The sequence below is a fragment of the Carettochelys insculpta genome, chromosome 3 (genome assembly GCF_033958435.1).
Source record: "Carettochelys insculpta isolate YL-2023 chromosome 3, ASM3395843v1, whole genome shotgun sequence".
NCBI lineage: Eukaryota > Metazoa > Chordata > Testudines > Carettochelyidae > Carettochelys > Carettochelys insculpta.
The window spans coordinates 126,443,438-126,459,016 of NC_134139.1; the positions used below are offsets into that span (position 1 = coordinate 126,443,438).

The 15,579-nt window shown below is 46.5% G+C and overlaps 1 protein-coding gene across 1 annotated transcript in view; it reads left to right on the forward strand.

Annotated features, from left to right (window-relative positions):
• The first annotated feature begins 388 nt into the window (after positions 1 to 388).
• The window catches only part of SCML4 (Scm polycomb group protein like 4), a 74,213-nt gene continuing 59,022 nt past the window's right edge, over positions 389 to 15,579 (forward strand). Inside the window, exons 1-2 of the mRNA XM_074988831.1 lie at positions 389 to 544; positions 14,063 to 14,192. Coding sequence (XP_074844932.1) covers positions 389 to 544; positions 14,063 to 14,192 — 286 coding nt within the window. The remainder of the gene's footprint in view (positions 545 to 14,062; positions 14,193 to 15,579) is intronic.

Sequence of the window (15,579 nt, forward strand, 5' to 3'; positions counted from 1 at the left end):
GAAAAAAAAAACAGGTTTTATGAAAGTCATGGTAAAAATCACAAGAATCGGCAAACTGCAGTACTCACAAGTGTGCCTGGCAGTGCTTGCAAGAATGGGACCAAAAACATAAATGGGTGGACAAAAAATATTTGAAAGTTCACTTCAGAACTGCATTTTTATAGTTCAGACAGTGCTCTAGTTCCTTGTTCTTTTCCCAGAGGTAGCAAAAATCAATGAGACAAAATAGTAAAGTGATGCAATTGCTTTGGCTTTGCATGGGTTGAAGATTATTTTCAGTTGCAAACAACAAAAAATGCTTGGTGTTTCTTGTTGTTGTTGGTTGGTTTTAGCTCCTCTGCATATGAGTCACTTGTCCTCCCTGACTCCAGCATTGGATACCCTTGACATGGAGTCTCCAAGAATACCTGGTAGAAAACGAGGAAGGCCCCCACTCCATTCTACTCCAATGAAAATGGCCGTTCACAATCTCTATTCAACACCATCTGGTTCCTTGCCAATAGTGAAGATCCCAAAGAAAAGAGGACGAAAACCTGGGTATAAGGTATGTATACTCAATCCCACCACTCCCTGGGGTTCCTTTTGCTGTTAATGTTTATGTCTGATGCCTTAGGTATAGTACAATAGACACAACACGTGAAATTTAAGATAAATTCATCAAAGGCTTTTGTGGTGCAATGCAATGAGAAAACAAGAACTAAGCTTCTCTTCAAGGAAGTCATCAAACTGTTAAAAAAAATTGCAAAAATATTGAAAATAGTTTTATTTGGAAAATCAGCTAATTTTTTTTTTAAAAATGTGAAACTTTATCCAAATGTTTGATGTTCTGATTTTTCCTGCCCCTCGCCCATGAGAAAAGAAGAAAGAAAGGGGAAATGGGTGAAAAAATAGTTATTTTCATTAAAATAACTTGAATTTTTAGAAAAATGATCCATTTAAAAAATAAATATGTATTTTTGTTTGCAAAGTTGTGACCAGATCTCAGTGTAATGCATTATAGCTATAGCGTTCCAGGAGAGTGCACTAAAGAATCTCAGAGAATCTGGAGGGTCCCAGTTTCCAGACTAAAACCCCTGAAGACCTTGTGTATCTCTAGCCACAAGACAGTAGCAGCACAGACAGGAACAGTGCCAGCTTCCCCATGATCCCAAGCTGGTATGGAAGAACGTCCTCTAGGAAAAGAATAGTTCCCTTTCACTCTCCGTGCCTGCACCTCCTCTGCTGAGGCTGCCAGCTGTGCTGCTAGTTTGTGTCATGGGGACACTCTCCAAGTAGCAATTGGACTTAGACCACAAACTTCACTGAATCTAGGTGAGGAGAAAAGATTTAAAATGTGTCAATGGTAGTGACCTGGAACTTTACACCTCAGGGCACGTCTGCTCTGGAAACATGTTGACCCATTTTAGGTCAGCTTACAGACGCTGCCTTAATTACCACAGTGGTGCATGTCTACCCTACCCTTCTTGGGTCTGTGGTGTGCATCCTCACCAGCTGTTTCCACCAACCTAATGGTGGGAGCCTGGTTGTCACTCCATGCTCCCCATTTCCTGACTGGAGGACTTCTCCCATTCCTCTTTCCTGTCAGGAGCAACAAGTCCTGGGAAAGCTGCCTGGGGCTTCTCACTTCCCATTTCCACCAGGAATGGGGATGAAGCTGCCCAGGGTTTCTTGCCTTCTTTTCATTCTGTACCAGGAGCAGTGTCCAAGTTGTCAGTTTCCTGGTTACCACAAGATGCAAGTGGTAGGGAGATGGAAACCAGGCTGCCCCCCTGGGTCCCAGCTCTCTGTCATCCTGGGAGCTCCCCACAACTTACATGAAAATTTGAATTACTTGGGGGTTGCAGAAACACAGCACCCAGCTAACTCAAGGGTTTATTGTGTCTTGTTTTGAAATAACACAGCCAGACACAAAATAGCATTTCTGGATCCGTAATGTTATTTCAGAGGAGTGCCATTGAAGTCCATTATGGTGTATTTTGAAGTAGGTGTTATTCATCTGGAAATGAGGTTTACCATAAATGAAATAACCCATCATTTAGATACTGCCAAAGTTATTTAGAAATAACTGCTATTATTTCCAGGTAACTTGGTTGTGTAGACATAGACTTAGTGTCCCAGGTGTTGCAGATACACCAATGGGTAGATAACGTCTCCCAAGTCCGTTCGAAATAAGTGAACTCAAAATAACATAAGCAGTTTGCAATCTAGCAAATTGCATAAATTATTTTTCGTTATGGCTCCACTGTAGCCTTAGCCTAGGTGTTCACTAGGAGCAACATTTGCATCCTTGCCGTACGTTTATATCAAACATCTCCAAATAATTTTCAGTGCCTGGATGATAATAATGATTCTGCTTTACAGATGGGGAAACTGATGCATGAACTGATTAAATTATTTGTCCAAGTGTCACAACAAGTTTGTGTGCAGAGTTGGAAACAGAACCCAGGTCTCCTGCTGCTCCCGCTAGACTAGGTAGCTCCCATTTCTCAGCACTGCAGCACTGCATTTCAACTTTAATCTGAAAATGTTCTGAAAATCTTATTTCTTCATCCCTGTCCTTCCCATTCTCAGCCTTTAGTTTTTACCAAATACTGAACACTTTCAGCAAAGAGAAGGAAACAGAAAGAGGTTCTGAAACAATGGCACTGCAAAGTGAGTAGCAGGGACAGTGCTGTTATGAAATGTATAATGTAGCCAATCCAAAGCTTTAAGAGAATTAGATCTTTACTGCCTACAACCCTATTTAAGAGAGTTTTGTCCCCAAGAGATTTAATGCACTACTGTAGCCAAAAGAAATTAAATAGACTTGTTTCAAATCATCTGTAAGTACTGATTCTCCAAGTCATTGAGCACTTTATTTATTTAAAGTATTTGTCTTGCTTCCATTACTTCAGTAAAGGCCCACCATAACATCTTTAAAGCAGTTATCCTCACAATACTTCTGTAAAGTATGGAAGTGTCAATGTGCCCATTTCACAGGTAGGAAGCAGAGGAACACACAGGCTAAATGACTTGCCTAGGATCATGTAGCCAGCTTCTGAAGGAGCAGGCAATTGCCCTGGATTTCCCAAGTTCTACACCAATGCCTTAACATTTCCTTATTTCTCCTTCCAATCTCTATTCAGTTGAGTGGGAACTGAAGAGTCTCATTACTTTGTCCAAGTCCACAGCAGCAGCTTTCATGCACTGACACCTTTGGAGATAGATCATTAGCTGGTATAAATGATCACAGGCCCATTGATCTGCTCCTCCGTTTGACTGAGCATCAGGAAGAGTTTCATATAATTAGTGGAGGATGGTCTGGCCAAAACATTCCCTCTCCTGGGTCTCAGTGGCTCCACATTTGCTGGCAGCATCATAAGAAAAAGAAAAGCAATGAATTGGAGGTCATTCATTATTTATGGGGTCTGTTTTAATGCAATCATTTCTGGCCTCCTGTGTGTGTGAGACCAGCACCTCTGGGACAGTACAATTTTTTGATGCGAGAAGGACAGAAATAAGACATCCTTTCCTAGCTGCTGGCTTACGTTTCTGAGGTTGACTTTCACAAACGATAACATTCAACATCTTTGGCCTCGTGTTACTTATCTGCTGTACTGGATTTCCACACTAAAACAATGTTTCTGCTAGGAGCCCATGTACATGGTGCACTTCGCTGATATGCACAGCTCTTGATCAAAGCACATTTTGAGTGCCAGTGAAAGATTACATCTCTTCATGCGTAGCTCTCGCTTGATTTAATTAGCTCATAAATTCTATGACTTTCTGATACCATGAGCCTTCTATGCATTTTTAAAAGCGATTTCATGCCCAATTGGCAGACAACCAACTTTTATATAGCAACCAGCGAACCGCATTATTACAGAACAGATGGACAAATGCTTCCTGAATTTTAGCAAACTATGAATTTACAACCCAGATTTAAATTTATCTTTGACTGAAATTTGAACAACAAAGACAGTTTATTGTACACAACATAGGACCTAATGACCCATGGACCCTATTTTTACATAGACGACTATTTGCTTTTAATGTCAACATTTTTCTACAGTCCCATGTCAACATGCCCCATATAGCCAAGTGAAATTTTCTCCCTGAGATGCTGCTTGATTTGCATCCCTCTTGTTCTAAGATTTCATCAGATGTTACCTCCTGCCCTAAACTCTTTTTCTTTCCGACTGAGGTAGCTGTTGTGATAAATTCTTATCTCAAGTAATTCGTAGGGTTAATCTGGTTCTGTTTGTCACACTTTTTTTGCCTTCGGCATATAGGCCTGTCACTTAACTGGAACGTTGGGTACGTACAGTCTTTCTGTACTGCTAGCCTATTCATTGTAGGAACATATCAGAAAGGATGTCTGCGTGAAAGCTGCAATGCAAATGATGGAAGGGAGCGTTAATGTTGACGTTATACTCATTCCGGCTCCATGGGCTGTTACAAAAGTATATGGTAGGGTATGTTTCCATTTGGGCTGAGAGAGTAAGTTGTTTTCTGGGAGGGTTGTTATGGTGGTGCAGGAGGGAGCAGGGGAGGGCACAAAGGATTACCCAAAAAATCTGATTAAATTTTTTGGTTCAGTTTGAACTGTAAGGGAATTTTTTCTGTTTTCTTGTTGAATTGCAAAAAAACACCAAAACATTTCAGGTTGTATGAAATGTGTTTGATCTGAAACAAAATATTGGTTATACTTTGTGTTTTGATTGTTTTAAGGAAAGTAGTTAAATTAGTAAAAGCAGTTAAAACTAAAAGTCAAAGGCTATGTCTACATTAGCCAAAAACTTCGAAATGGCCATGCAAATGGCCATTTCAAAGTTTACTAAAGAAGTGCTGAAATACATATTCAGCGCCTCATTAGCATGCGGGCAGCCACGGCACTTCGAAATTGACGCAGCTCGCCGCCGCGCAGCTCATCCAGATGGGGCTCCTTTTCGAAAGGACCCTGGCTACTTTGCAATCCCCTTATTCCTATGAGCAGGTGGGAATAAGGGGACTTCGAAGTAGCCGGGGTCCTTTCGAAAAGGAGCCCCGTCTGGACGAGCTGCGCGGCGGCGAGCTGCGTCAATTTTGAAGTGCCGTGGCAGCCGCCCACATGCTAATGAGGCGCTGAATATGTATTTCAGCGCTTCATTAGTAAACTTCGAAATGGCTATTTGCGTGGCCATTTCGAAGTTTATGGCTAGTGTAGACACAGCCAAAATGTTTTGTTTTAAACAGTCTGAAAAACTGTTTTGACTTTTGAAAAAGGACCAAATTATTCATCTGATTTGACCCCAAATTCAACACATAGTTTTGCTATGTGAAAAAATGTTTCATCTAATTTAGTGTTTGCTGAGAAAAATGCTCCCAGCTCTAGTTTTCATTACCTTCTGATTGCCGACTTCTTGCAGTATCTCTGCTAATGTAACAAACAGGCCTTGAGCCCTTGGTCGGATTTGTATAGCTGGACCCTTGAATCTGCATAGTTAACGCACCCCATTGACTTCCGTAAACCTGCACGTGAAAATAGGATACTGCCTTGTGGAGCCAGTTCCAGGATTACAGCCTTAGGTGGCTCTGTCTACACTGCCCCTCCCTTTCAGAAGGGGCAAGTAAATGCAGCAGATTGAAAATGCTAAGGAGGCACTGATATGAATATTCAGTGCTTCATTTGCGTGATGACAGCCACTCAATGCATTGAAAGTGCTGTTTTCAAAATGCAACTAACCATGTAGATGGGGTTCCTTCGAAAGGAAGCCCTGCTTTCAAAAGCACCCTTCTTCCTGAAAAAATTATGAAGATGGGTGCTTTGGAAATCGGGGTTTTCTTTCAATGAAACCCCATCTACATGGCTAGTTTGCATTTTGAAAGCAGTGCTTTCGATGCATCGAGTGGCTGCCGTTATGCAAATGAGGCACTGAATATTCATATCAGTACCTCATTAGCATTTTTGATCTGCTGTATTTAAATACCCCTTCCAAAAGGGGGAGGGGGCAGTGTAGATGCAGCCAGTATGTCTACACAGCAGCCTTATTTCAAGCATATAGCTATTTCAAAATACAGCATCTACACGTGTAGGCTATGCTTACACAGGCAGCATCTGTCAACATAAGTCACTGCTACCAGAGAACCTTGGCAGAACCTCTGTCAACAGACAGCATCTACACAGAAAAGCAGATCAGAAGAGCAATCTGCTCTGTCAACAGAGATCAGTCACCCAGCCTGGCTCTCTTATAACAGGACAGCTGGCTGGAAGCTCTGCAAACAGGGCTGCCCCAGGAACCGGAAGCCCTCTCTGTTGACAAAGCACTATTGACAGAGGCACTATTCCTGATCAGGAACAGGGATAATGCTGCCAGCCAAACAGCTGAGTTTTGTCAATAAACTCTCAACAGAGCGATTTAGCCATGTAGACACTCGGCGAGTTTTGTCAACAAAAGGGCTATTCTGTCAACAGAAGCTGCCTGTGTAGACACGGCCATAAAGTCTATTTTGAAATAGACCCATTGGACACACTATGGCTTATTTCAAAATAGGTGCTATTCCCTGTTTTAATAGCACATATTTCAAAATAACTTTTTCTAAATAGGTGCTATTCCTCATAGAATGAGGTTTACCAATTTCAAAATGAGCCAAACGTTATTTCAAAATAACTTTGCTGTTTGTACCCCACTTTTGGTACAAAATCAAAACCATGGGACTGACTACGCCAGTCACAGCAGCTGAAATATTTATGAGATTATTGCAGTGTAGCTATGGCCTGCTTTTGGCGGGGGTGGGGGGGGTTTTGGCCAGGTTCATGGGGCAGCAGGATGCATGAGTGTGGGCATGAAATATTGTATATTAATATTTTGAACAGTGACTCAACCAGATTATTAGTTAAATGGGTTACTGTGATGTTATCTGTGTTACAATAAATAATGCATTAGAGGAGTACCGGGTGTTTTATAAAGAAGTAGCATGATCAATGGCACTTAATTCAATGAGGACAAGGGGATTTAGACCTGCAAAAAGTTAAGAGCTGGTTTAGTGATTTGCTGAATCAGACCTAATTGTTCAATCCATTTTTGAATTTGAGCAAAGCTGCTGGTGCTAGTGAAATCTTGTGGCAATGAGCTCCATAGGCTAATTGTTCATTGTTTTAGGGTACGTCACACAGGAGCCACTAGGAGTATCATCAAATACAGGGGCTTTTGCTGTGTGCCTTCACAATAGGACTGCATGAAAAGTAACCACGAGGGTATAATTGTTTGATAGTACCACAGATCAGATTGTCTCTCTCCAGCAAGTGAAGAAATGAAGTCTCTGCCTTAAAGTGCACACAGTCTAATGAGACAGAGGTGGGATGGGGTACAAGAAAGAGCACTTTCAGTAACTGATGAAGTATAGATTTTATGTTATTAGATACATATTGTATCAAACATTCTGGATAACTCTTCCTGGAGGGCAGGCCTAGGTTTTATAAACTTCATGAAGAAGTGATTGGCTGTATGGCAGCCTGGGTTAGGTAGATAGGTCCAACAGAATTTGCACCAGCTTCAACAATATGATCTTCAATTTTTTTATTATTATTATTGATAACCTTAAAGCACTAGTTTCCCAGGGTGGTGGCATGGTCTATTGGGCCAATCACTGGTCTGAACTTCAGCTGGTAGGGGTCCTAATCTCAGCTTTGCTGCAGGCCAACCATGAGCTAGTTGTCTCCCTTTTCTGTGCCTCAGTTTCCTCATCTGTAAAACTGTTATAAGACTGGCCCTACTGGTCTGATCAATGGTCCTTCTAGCCCAGATAAACTTCTGTCGGGGATGAATTGTATGGTACTTGGTCCTCCTGTGAATGCAGGGGACTAGATTCAATAACCTCCTGGGGTCCCTTCCAGTTCCAAGATTCTTTGATTAAATTGTCTTCTGAGGGTGGCCAGGGCCAGGTGCTTCAGAGGGAATGCACAGAACAGGACAATTATCAGGTGGTCCAGTCCCAGAAATCAGAGGGACACAGAGCATGCAGTTACACACCTGACCATCTTAGCCTGTCCTCCATGACTTACCCAATTCTTTTTGAACCCAGTTATTCTTTTGGCCTTCACAGCATCCCCAGGTAATAAGTTCCCCTGGTTGGCTGTATGCTGTGGGAGGAAGTGTTGTGAATGATACCAACCTCTTTGAGACCTATTGGTGAAAAGCGCTAGAAGGTGGTATCATTCCATGGCTGAGCTCAAGAGGTGCTGACCCCTTTTCCTGAGGCAATAATGGGAATGTCTGTACCTGGGGCAGGAGATGAAGTCCACAGAGTAGAATGGAAAGACTCTTATTGAACTCACTGGATTTTGGATCCGACTCCTAATCCAGCTGTTTTACCACCAGGATGAAACAAAGTGGTAGCTGATTTAGGCGCATGCAACCACTGGCAGACCTCTGTCTGATCAATATATTACCAGACAAATCGGTCTTTATCACAGAGTGTCTGTCTCTCCACAAGAGCTTAGTGATTTTTTGGGATTGCAGCTAGTAGTACTGACTTCCTTAAAACCTCTGTGACCTTCCCCGGTTTGGGTGGAGACTTGTGGGCAGTATATCATGAGTATGGTTGTGAAAGTCTTTTAAGTTGTCCCATACTGTTGTTCTGTAGCATTTTGTAGTTTGCCCTTCAAAAAGCAAAGAAAAAATCAGTTGTAAGAAGAACATCTTGAACTGGCTGATGCGGAATGTGGAATTCCCCCTTCTGTGTGCTGAAGCATAGCTAATACTCAGGGGCCACGTCTACACTACAAAATAACTTTGAAGTAAGCAACTTCGAAGTAGAGCATCTACACACCAAAAGTACCTTGCCTTACTTCGAAATAGGCTCCCCACTACTTAAAAGTAAAACCTCTATACACAATAATCCCTACTTCGAAGTAAGGGGCCAGGAAAGGAAGCAGGCAGGGGGTGTCATGGCCCACAAGCTGTTCCGGGCCCTTAAAGGGCCCCTCCAAACACCCACACCCTGCACGTGCTCAAGGCTGCCAGGCTACAGACAGCAGCAGAGCACATGCTGGGGAGAAGAGCCAGAGACCATGCCTGCTCACACCTTCCCCAAGGACAAGGTCTTCTCCACCCTGGCCAGTGTACTGGCCATGCTGGTCACCCTGCTCTTTTGGATCTGGCACTGGTGGGCCTTCGCCACCAGCAGTGAGCGGTGGGACCAGCTGGTGCTGAAGAACTGGGACGATGAGCAGTGGCTGAAGAACTTTTTGCATGATGCAACAGACATTCGAGGACCTCTGCCACTGGCTTGCCCCAGTCCTCCAGCACTGGGACACCTGGATACGGCCAGCAGTCTCAGTGCAGAAGAGGATAGCCATTGCACTATGGAGGCTGGCCACCCCCAACAGCCACTGGTCCATTGGCCACCAATTCAGAGTTGGCAAGAACACCATCAGAGCAGTGGTGATCGAGGTAAGTCCAGCCCCCACCATGGACCCACCCTGGGGAGGGGGCTACTGGGCAGGAGGAAGGGGGCCCCTGGCAGGCAGGATGCTGGGGGCTGGGGGAAGGAGACCTCCCCCCATCGCAGGTCATCCAAGCCATCAGTATGGTGCTCCATGACCTGTTGTGGACACCACCCTCACGGACCTGGGCTTCCCCAGTTGTTTGGAGCCCTGGACAGGATGCACGTGGTGATCTGGGTTCTGGACCACGGTGGACCCTGCTTGATGTGAGGGGTCATTTCCTGGACATGTGTGGGGTGGCCGGGCAGGGCCCATGACATCCAGCTGTTCCAGAATTCATGGCTGGGACGCCAGATACAGGAAAGCACGTATGTCCCCCCTGTGGCAGCTCCCACTCACGGACATTATGATGCCCCCCTGCATCATGGCTGATGCCGTGTACTCCCTGTGGCCCTTTGCCAGATGCACCACGCTGGCTCAGGACACCATTAACAGTCACCACAACCATGCCAGGGGCACAATAGAGCAGGTGTTTGGGAGGCTGAAGGGAAGGTTCCACAGCCTCCTCACCAGGCTGGGTGTCAGCCTCCCAAACATCGCCTTGGTCATTGCCACATGCTGTGCCCTCCACAACCTTTATCCAGGGCTGAGCTGTGGACATGGGTGGGGGGGCGGGGCTGGCTATGAAGAGCCATCCGCTGCCCTGTGCCATGAGGCCCAGAGGGATGGGATCAGGGTCTGGGAGGCCTTGTGCCAGGACTTCATGCAGGGCCTGCCCTGACCCTCCCAGCTACACTCCACACCGCAGGCCCCCCACTTCCCCAGCCCTCACGCTCCACCACTGAATGCATCCCCTCCCACTCCCTGCTTCACCATTCTCCCACTGCGCAACAGGGACACGGTGTTAGGGGGGAAACAATAAACTTTGCTTCAGGCAATAAATGTAATTGGACAACAAAACAGAACAACATGTGAAACTATGTACAGTGCACAGGGGGAACGGTCCACAGGGGGAAGCAGGGCGCTATGTGGGGAGACTGAACAGGGAGGGGGGGCTAGGTGGGGTACTGAACTGGGAGGGGGCTGGAATGGGAGAAGGGTCAGTCACCCACAGGGGTGGGGGGGCTGGGAGCCACGTCATCTTTGGCTGCCTCTACTGCCCCAGGTCTGGGGTCCGCTGCAGGGCTGTGATGAGGCTGGGACCACGGGGAGGTAGGGCTGGGGTGGGGGTTCCATGGACTCGGACTTCATGGGGTGTGGAGGGGGGCCACTGGGGCTGGGCCAGGTGCAGCCACCTTGGCCATCAGCCACAGGGCAAGCTTGATGCAGGAGGCTGGTGACAGGTCTACCATGTGGTAGGCAGCTGCCAGAGGGGCAGCTGTGAGCTGGGCTGGTGAAGGGGAGGGAGGTTGGGTGAGGCAGGTGGCCAAGGCCTGGGCCATGGTGTCCAGGCTGCCAACCAGCCATGCACACACATGTCCTGCTCCATCTCCAGCCAGTTCCGGAGCACCCTGCCTGGTCTGCATGACTTGCATAACTGCCTGGTTGGTGGCTGCCTCCTCGTCCCTCCAGCGACATCTCTGGGAGGCCCAGCCATGGCTGCAGGGGGATGCAGGCTGGGGTGATGGGGCAGCCTCCTGGACTCCTGAGTCTCTGGCCTGCCCCGGTGGCCTGTGACCGCTTCCCATTGATGGAACTGTGCAGACAGATGAATGGCCCATGAGTGCCAGGTCCCAAGCCCGCTGGGCCCTACCCCATACCCCTGCTGCTGGGTGGCCCGTGAGCCCTGTGGGATCCTGGATGCCCACAGGTTCTTGCCTGGTCAAGGTCAGCCCATGTTTCCTCCCCCTCTCCCATCCCCAGGCATGTAGGCTGAGGGGATGTTCTGGAGGGTCCCCATCCCCAGCGCTTGCAACATCCTGCTTGCCCCATAAGTACCAGCTGCACCCTCCCAGGGCTCAGCTGAGGCTTGGGTGGACCAGCCTTGGGTGGGTGTCACAGAAGGGAGGACAATGATGAGGGTCCCATCACAAAAGCCCTTGTCATTGTCCTCCGTCTTGGTGGGCCACTCCCCACATGGGAGGCTGGTGGTGCCAGAGGGGCCTGCCTCTTCGTCTCTGTCTGCAGAGGTGGGGACTGGCCGTGTCCACAAGGTACTCTGGGGCAACTACCTCCCTTGGCACCAGGAGCTGGTGCAAGTCCCTATAGTGGGGGCAGTGCACAGGCCATGCCCCCAACTGGTTGGCAGCGTCGCGGGCTTTCACATATGCCTGCTTCAGTTCCTTTACTTTTATGAGCATGCTGCTGCCAGTGCATTCGGGGTGGCCTCGGGCAGTGAGGCTGCTGGCCAGCTGGTCAAAGGTCTCGGCATTGCCCTGGCAGGTACCAGTTTGGCGAAGGACCTCCTCCTCCCCCACAAAGCGAGGAGATCCTTCAGCTGAGCCTCAGACCAGGAGGGTCCCCTCCTGGCACGGCCCTTCCTGGGCGCTGTGAGCCCTCAGACTCCTCGTCTGAGGCCCCTGGGGGGCAGGGGGGTTGTGGTGTGCTGCCATGGTGGGCAGGGGGTGTGGAGGTGGTCTGGTGCTTTGAGCAGGGTCATTCCAAGAGAGAACTCCTGCTGCCCCTGCTTGTGTCACAGTGTCAGCTTCCTGCCTGTGGTTGCCAGGGAGCTACGTCCTTTAAGATGGCCGGCAGGGACCATAGAGCCCTGCCTGGGCTGGGCAGAGTGTCTTTCTGCTCCGGGGGGGCTGCTTCCTTGGCCGACCCCTTACTTTGAAGTAAGGAGTGCAGAACATCTACACACTTTACTTCCAAGTTAAACTTCAAAGTAGGGCAGTACTCCATTCCCAGAAGGGAGTAGTGACTTCAAAGTTAGCCTCCCTTAATTCAAAGTAAGGAAAAGTGTGTTTAGACACTGTGCAGGCTACTTCGAAGTAGCCCCTTACTTCGAAGTTAACTTTGAAATAAGTTTGTAGTGTAGATGCAGCCAGGATGTGCTCATGAAGCTTCTCACTACACCAAACAGTGCATGAGCAGGAGGCTTTCAGGAACCATAGATGATTGTTCCAGTTCTCTTTAATTACCAGGAAACTGACCATCATTTGACTGGATAGCGATTGCCAGACAATCACAAGGTATTATCACATGGTAAATGCTGATGCTGCTTGTGCGTATGTCTATGCTGCAAAATACTCCTCTTCCCTTACCAGCCTTCAGAGCCCACAGTCCAGTCCAAGCTTGAACTTCTATACTGCTATAGTTAAGTCCTGTAGTAAGAAAACTGTGAGCCTGAGTCAGTTGACCTGGGCTCTGAGATGCACTGCTGTGGTTCTTGTTTGGCTGTGTAGAATAGATGAACCCTTTGTCTCTAAATCATAGCACAAAGTAAAAGGTTACTAAGTGCAATGATGTAGTGACAGTAGGTAGTAACATGGCATTAACTGGTGAACCATGTTAAGACCCAAATCCCATTTTCTTTATCCCCACGAGTTAATGGGTTTGCCCCGATTTACACTTGTGTAACTGACAGCCAAATTTGACCTTAAATCATTATGGGTGTGTCTACACTAGCTGGCTACTTCAAAGTAGCCGGCACAACGTCGAAATAGCATGTGTCATGTCTACACGCGCTGTGCGCTATTTTGACATTGAAATCGACATTTGGCGGCGAGACATTGAAATCGCTATTCCCGTCCGAAGATGGGAATAGCGCCCTACTTTGACGTTCAACATCAAAGTAGGGCATGTGTAGATGATCCGCGTCCCACTACATCAAAATAGCGGGGTCCTCCATGGCGGCCATCAGCTGAGGGGTTGAGAGATGCTCTGCCCAGCCCCTGTGGGGCTCTGTGGTTGCCGTGTGCAGCAGCCCTTAGCCCAGGGCTTCTGGCTGCTGCTGCTGCTGCAGCTGGGGGTCCATGCTGTGTGCATGGGTTCTGCAACTGGTTGTCGGTCCTGCGGACCTCGTGCTGTGCAGGCCGAGGGTGTCTGGGAGGGGCCCTTTAAGGGAGCGGCTTGCTCTTCCCCCAGAAGGTCTAGTCCAGCCTGTGACCCCATCCGCAGGCTATGCTGGCCCCTTATTTTGACGGGGAGCGCTCGTGTGTGTGGACGCTCCACATTTCCTTCAGGGGTGGCTCCTTTCGACGTTCCCCATCGCTACTTCGATGTTGAACATCGACGGCAACAGCCCCGGAGGACGTGTAGACAATATGCGTTGAAGTAGCCTAAGTCGAAGTTCTTACTTCAAAACAGGCTACTTCGACATAGTGTGCTAGTGTAGATGTAGCCTATGTAAATAAAGAGGTTGGTTTTCCTCAGTTTCGAGCCTGGTCTGGTTATTTTAACCTGAATAAAGTGTGTGCAAAACGCCACCATTCTGATTTGTTAGCATCTTGCACTCACTTTGCTCAAACGTAAATGAGCACGCGACAAGGGTGCAATGTTGTGTCCTGCCAGTTCAAGTGTTATTGCACATTGCAAATCAATGTCCATTTCTTTCAGTCCATTAACAAAGTGAAAGGAGTCTGTTGGCTGGAAGGAAAATGGTGTGAGAGCTAATTGCTAGTAAGTGGGAGTTCAGTGGAAGCAATATGTGTGAGGTTAAAAATAAAATGCACTGCATATATTTTCATTACCCATATTGGTTATGTCTTGCAGCTCAAATCCCGTGTTCTGATGACTCCTTTAGCAATCTCTCCTCCAAGAAGCACACCAGACCCTGACATTAGCTCAATCCCTCAGGATGCAGCTACAATACCCAGTTCAGCTGCCCCACAAGCTCTCACTGGTACGTTGAAACAAATGCCACATTGCAAAGCTGTGAGCAGGTACAGTAATTTGCTATTTGGATGTTTGCGCTTTCTTGAATAGATTTAATTTCTCAAAAACTCCAGACAGAAGGATTTAGTATGGTTGCTATCTAAACTGATTTCTAAACATGCGGAGCAGAGACGGAGCACATGGGCCTTCTTATCTGTAACTTCTTACAAGTCTGTAGTACATTTTGGCTGAGCACTGTGAGGGTGGCCTAAGAGAGTAAGTGGGCCCGTTTGCCCTGCACATTGTATAGTCACTGACTCCTGTGTGAAGTTAATGTAAAACAATATATCATTCTGATTTTGTACGACTTTGTACATACTTTGTATGGGCGTGAATCAGTGTTCCATATAAACAGAGCACTTGGGCTGCTGCCCAGGAGAGATTCAGGTGCCAACCAGGTGATTTTCAGAGCACCCACAGCGGGCAGCATGTGTTTCTATTGGTAGTGCACATCCATAAGTGCCTCGATGCACAGAACAAAATTTATTCTGACCTTGAATGGAAAAAATTAGAGAGAACACTCGTGTGAATAGCCATATCAGGCACAGAGAAGTGGGCACTCAGACCCAAATAATAGAAACCCTGCTTTGAGATTTTAATTCAGGTTTGGAAAACATTTCCAACCTATGCCCCATGAATAAATAAAAATAAATAAATAAATCTCTCCTGCACTTGCATTTCTAATATCGGAATTGCACTTGCACTAATGAAGTAAGAACTGGAATCAGTGGTATGGTACAACCCTAAGGCAACTGTTGATTTAATTTTGGGAAAAGAAGAAATATTTATTGGAAAGAGAAGAATAAGACCAAATGCCTGTGAATTAGATACTTAACTGGTGTAAACAAACATTGGTTCATTAAAGTTGTTTATGCTGACTTACACCAGCTGAGGGTTTGGCCCTTTATATCTAACAAGATTTAATGATTTATGGACAATACGGGCCTGATTCTTTTCTTGCTGACATTGGAGTATATTAGGAGTAACCATTTCATTCAGTGAAGTTGACTCATGTAGGTGAGAGTTGAATCAAGCCATAGTTTGGAGAAGGATGGATTTATGCTGCATCTTAGATACAGAAACAGAACTGGCAATGCTAGAAATAAACAAAACCAAACACCCTTCTTAACACGTAAAGGAAAAATAAATCTCCCTACTGTTCTGGTAGCAGTCTAATGACAATATTATATGTTTACACTTATTAAGTCCCTCACTTTCTGGATCAGAGAGTGTTTCACGTGCATTAAATAAGAGAACTTTGCAATACCTGGGTGAGCTAGGTATGGCTGTTCCTAAGTTACACAGGGCTAAGGTGAGGCACAACAGTGAAGTCACTTCTTCAAGTCTGTGGAATT